Source organism: Lycium barbarum, chromosome 1 (assembly GCF_019175385.1).
Source record: "Lycium barbarum isolate Lr01 chromosome 1, ASM1917538v2, whole genome shotgun sequence".
Taxonomy (NCBI): Eukaryota; Viridiplantae; Streptophyta; class Magnoliopsida; order Solanales; family Solanaceae; genus Lycium; species Lycium barbarum.
Genome location: NC_083337.1, coordinates 65,788,678 through 65,794,242, shown reverse-complemented (window position 1 = coordinate 65,794,242; position 5,565 = coordinate 65,788,678). Strand labels below are relative to the sequence as shown.

At 41.9% G+C, this 5,565-nt stretch overlaps 1 protein-coding gene across 1 annotated transcript; it reads right to left on the bottom strand.

Annotated features, from left to right (window-relative positions):
• Positions 1 to 2,906: 2,906 nt before the first annotated feature.
• LOC132612067 (uncharacterized) lies at positions 2,907 to 4,329 on the bottom strand. The gene is made up of 2 exons (XM_060326412.1): positions 3,796 to 4,329; positions 2,907 to 3,014 (listed from the first exon to the last, which is right to left on the bottom strand). Exons 1-2 carry the CDS (start codon positions 4,327 to 4,329, stop codon positions 2,907 to 2,909), a joined length of 642 nt encoding a protein of 213 aa, XP_060182395.1.
• Between the last annotated feature and the right edge of the window lie 1,236 nt (positions 4,330 to 5,565).

The following is a 5,565-nucleotide window of genomic DNA, read 5'->3' as shown; positions in this document are numbered from 1 at the left end:
CCACTCAGTAATAGAGGTAAGATGATAGATAAGGGGTGCTCGGTACAAGTATCGGGTACCCGTCACGGCCCTAGTTGGGTCGTGACAATGTCTTAGAGCCAAATAAGGTATGATATGCACCTCGGGGTTACTCTATTCTTGGATTCGAGTCTGTTTATGATTCTTATGCACTTTTGATATGTTTTCAAAAGAACTCTATAAGCTATTTCATGTGGTTTTGATGCGTATCTATGATGTCCGAGGTTCTGTCTGATATGTTTCCGAATGGCATTCGAAAGATAATTGATATGACTAAAGTTTTGATTTTCAAATGATAGCACGTTTGATTATTCCATTGAGTCTTTGATATATTTTGATACGTACATATGGTTCCAAAAGCTCTATTTGATTTGATCCGTAACGATATCTGAAAGGTACTTGATATGATTGTTGCTTTGATTTTCCGAAAAAGGCTTCTGAAACGTTCGTAGAAGGTTCTGTACTTCAAATGCTCAAAACTTTCTTATACTAAGTCGGATTGACACGAAACTTGTTTATGATCCTTCAAATGTCGGTAAGTGTACGAATCTATCGAGTCTTGATCTATGTGCATATGGCTTCGCAATACTCTGTTCGTGCAAGTCTCAGTATGTCCTTCACTGCGTCCCGGGCCAAGGTGTGTTCTCGTGCGTACTTCTCTGCATTGTTCACCGCGTCCCTCTCACTTGCGGGCCGGGGCATGTTATATATGATATGATGACATTATGATGTGATGACGGGGTGGTGGCCAGGATGGCACATGATTTATTCACCGCGTCCCGCAAAAGAAGGCCGGGGCACGTTACATGCATATATGATACATGACATTAGCATACCTGATATATGATTACTGCGTCCCTCACTGGAGGGCCGGGGCACATTATATGCATACATGATATATGATTTACCGCGTCCCTCACTGGAGGGCCGGGGCACGTTAGATGTATACATGATATATGATTTACCGCGTCCCTCACGGGAGGGCCGGGGCACGTTATATGCATATGTGATATATGACTTTGACATGCATGATTCTATCCACCAAGTCCCTCAGCAGAGGGCCGGGACACGTTATCGGTATATATATGGTACACGATATGGATGTGCATGATTTTCATTTAAAAAGGCAAGTACCTTGATGTTCTAAAAGGTCATACTTGGTTTTGGTAATTCTCTGTTTCAGTCATGATTCTGTTTCCTATATTTCATGCCTTACATGCTCAGTACATTTTCCGTACTGACCCCCTCTTCTTCGGGGGTTGCGTTTCATGCCATGCAGGTACACCTAGATGAGTGGAAGGTATTACAGAAGATGTTCCAGTGAAGTTGGCAAGCTCCACTTGTTCCTGGAGTGCTGTCGAGTCACAGTATACGTGTTATGATGTCTGATTAATGTTAGAGACTTTGCAGACAGAGTCGTGGGTATTAGTTGTCAATTCTGTAAGCGGTTCCATCAGCCGATGTGTCATTTTGCATTATGATATAAGTCCTAGATGATTACACATTTTGTTTGATTTGAAAGTAACGAAAAAGAATATTTCTGAAAGTTGTACTATGTATTTCATCTTTACTTGATTTAAAAAGTCCAAAAGATTATGTATGTAATAAGAGTCAGCGGGTTCGCTCGGCTCCGAATGTGGGGTCGGGTGCCCATCACACCCTAGTAAGGTTAGGGTGTGACTGTTCAGGTTGGGTATGATGACTAGTATGATAAGTGGTGCTCGGTAGTCACCTCTGGTTACCCGTCATGGCCCATTAGTCGGGTCGAGACACTACTGGAGCATCAACTGTAGAAAGGATGGGACAGGGACTCGCCGTACCCGTGTACATATACATCTAAACATAACATACCAAAACAGATAGCAGCTCCGGATCGAGTGGAGCGCACCAACAACAGTTGGGAAGAGGCTCTACTAAGCTGGATCGCCTCTCTATCTCTCTGAACATACGTCCGTGAACGCAGCTTCCCGAGCAATAGGGGAGTCAGTACGGATAATGTACGAAGTATGTAAGGCATAAGGGTAACATACACATAGGAGTCATAAAGAGAATCTGAAACTCATAAGCTAATCTGACTGACTGAATGCATCTATGTGTCTGATTATCTAAACATATCTGTATTTCTCTACTTACTGAAAATGCCTCTGAGGGCGTATGATATGCATAGGTCATAGTCATAGTGTCATGGAACGTACGGCCCGATCCCTATCCCATCATCAAGCAAGCCCCTTTCGGGCATTATAATCATCATCACTGTGCACCAGCTGATCAGGTGGTAACGCGTATATAACGCCTTGTCCTTTTCCCATACCCCATATGTATATAATATACGCGTATATAACACCTTCTGGTCATGGGTCAATATTCATATATATAAATGCATGCAATGCATAAATGTGGACTAACATTATCATAATACAAACTCAGGACCCATGAACAGAAGGAACAATCATAAGAAAGGGGTACAGGATTATGAAGAACGGGTATACTCCTAATACTTCTAAGAGTAGAGTAATATTGAGACTCGGGTATTCATTGTCCGCTGACATCATAGGATCATGCCAAAAAGAAAGAAAGGGAAAGCCTTAACATACCATGAAGCTTATCTATTCGCCCAACTTCTACTTCTCAAACTCGCAAATCTACAATCAAGGGAATTTATACTATTGTTAGACTCATCTTCATAGGCTTGTCTTACGCTCTCAAACTAACTCTTTCTAGAATCTGCCGAAATTTCGGCAGCATCTGCCCTGTTTATATCCCTAGCCGGAAATCACAATACCAACAACCAACAACAACAATAACAATACTAACATTACAACATCATCATTAATGCTAAAATACTCCATAAAACGTCCCATATGATGTTTATCTGATTTTTCAACCAACTACTTTACTATACGACCATTTAATCGCTCTATCTCCATTAAAGCAATATCAGTAGGGAAAGATTCATAGCTTATTCTTAGTAAACCAGCAGTATCTACAGTGTTCGTCTAGAATCCAAACCAAAATCCACCGTAAAACGATACTACAATCACAACTGCGGCCTATCCGAACCTAAACTAATTCTCTGTCACTTGAAAATTACTCAATTTTTTGATTTCCTCACCCCCTCATCTGTTTTTTGAGTTTTTTGGGAAATAATAGGTGAAAAAAACGGGGTTTTAATAGGGGGTCAAAGTCGGTGGAACCGACTTAATAATTGGCCTTCGCGAACGCGATGGTCTTGAATATTCCATGTCGCTCTAGCGCTAACCCGTAGGGCAATTTCTGCCAGTTCGTCCAAATTTTCATCTCCAGCCCATTTGACCTCCAATCCTTCCGATACTTCTCATACATGATCTTAAACCCTTATAACCATAATATAGGCGCATATCACTTCAGTGTTCACAATTAAGCAGTTGACACCTATGGAACTGAACGTCCAAACTACGAGGTGTAACATCCTTCCCCCTTTACAAACATTCATCCTCGAATGTTAAATTCTTAGGAATTCTAAAGAAATTTTTCCAGAGTTTCCTCTGCAAATATATCAATAAAACCTGTACACAGCAAACTAAGATGATGCCAGACACTGGGCCACATGCTAATATATACGACAATATGGCCTTACACGACCAATTATAATAGCTATAAGTAAATCCAATACCTGGGGGTTATAATGTCTCAACCCGGGGCCTCCTGGGACAGCGGGAACAAGTGCGGGTACTTAGTATTCATCTCATCTTCCGCCTCCCAAGTCATCTCCTCGACATTATTATTTCTCCATAGTACTTTAACAGAAACAACATCCTTATTTCGTAGTCGACGGACTTGCCTATCTAATATTGCCATAGGGATTTCCTCATATGATAATTGCTCAGTCACCTGGATATCATCTACTGACATGACTCTCGAGCCATCTCCTATCCATTTACGGAGCATGGACACATGAAATATTGGATGTACGGACTCTAACTCAGAAGGTAATTCTAATTCATATGCTACTTTACCCACTGTACGAATAATCTTATATGGTCCGATGTACTGAGGGGTTAGCTTACCCTTCTTGCAAAACCTCATCACCCCTTTCATAGGCGAGACCTTCAAGAAAACCCAATCTCTTACCTCGAACTCTAGCTTGCGACGCCGGTTATCTGCATAGGATTTTTGTCGACTCTGCGCCACTAATAATCTTTCTTGGATGGCTTTCACTGTGTCGACTGCTTGCTGTATCAAATCTGGGTCGACTAATTGATTCTCTCCAACATCAAACCACCCTATAGGTGATCTACATCTCCGCTCGTACAAAGCCTCATAAGAAGCCATCTGGATACTGAATGATAACTGTTATTATATGTAAACTCGATAAGGGGTAAATGATCATCCCAGCTACCTCGAAAGTCAATTACACAAGCTCTCAGCATGTCCTCAAGTTTCTGTATAGTACGCTCCGCTTGCCGATCTTTTTGCTGATGAAATGCAGTAGTGAGACTCACCTGAGTACCTAATCCTTCCTGGAAAGATCTCCAGAAATTAGTTGTGAACTGCGTTCCTCTATCCGAAATAATGGTTATAGGAACACCATGAAGTCGTACAATCTCCTTAAGATAGAGCTTCACATAGTCTTCGGCCGAATAGGTAGTTCTGACAGGCAAGAAGTAGGCGGACTTTGTAAGCCTATCAACTATGACCTATATTGAATCGTACTTCCGCTGAGTACGGGGCAATCCTATAATAAAATTCATATTAATTACTTCCCATTTCCATGTCGGAATTTCAATAGCTTGCAGTAAACCTCTGGGCTTTTGGTGCTCTATCTTGACTTGTTGACAATTTGGACACCGAGCGACAAATTCTGCTATATCTCTTTTCGTACCATCCCACCAATAAACTTCCTTGAGATCATGGTACATTTTTGTCAAGCCTGGGTGAATAGAATAGCGGGAATAGTGAGCTTCCCCCATAACTTGCTGATGGAGACCCGTAATATTAGGGACACATAACCTATCTCGATACATGAGTACGCCATCTTCTGTGATCACAAAGGGTGTCTTTTCTTTCTGAGGAGCTGTGTCTCGATAATGTACTAAAATGGGGTCTTCATATTGCCGCTCCTTTATTTCGGCTATCAAAGACAACATCGCTGTATCTTGAACTATAACTCCTCCATCACCTGTGTCTATCAACCGAACGCCCAAGCTGGCTAGATGACTAATATCTGTCACGACCCGACTAGGGCCGCGACGAGCACCCGGCGCTACCCTACCCGGGCACCCCTTTAACATACTTTCACATAACTCCTAGGTGAGCCATAAATCAAATCATGCATTCTAGTCATCAATCATACTAGTCGCATTTGGGCGACAACATTTCCTATATCACATCATAGGCATCTATGCAACATCAAATGTACATGGGCCGACGTGCCCGACAAAATAATATATAAAATACAGGCCAACAAGGCCAGACATATCTAACCATATACACGTGACTACGAGCCTCTAAGAAGAGTATAACATATCACATGAGCGGGACATGACCCCGCTATGCCCATAATTATAT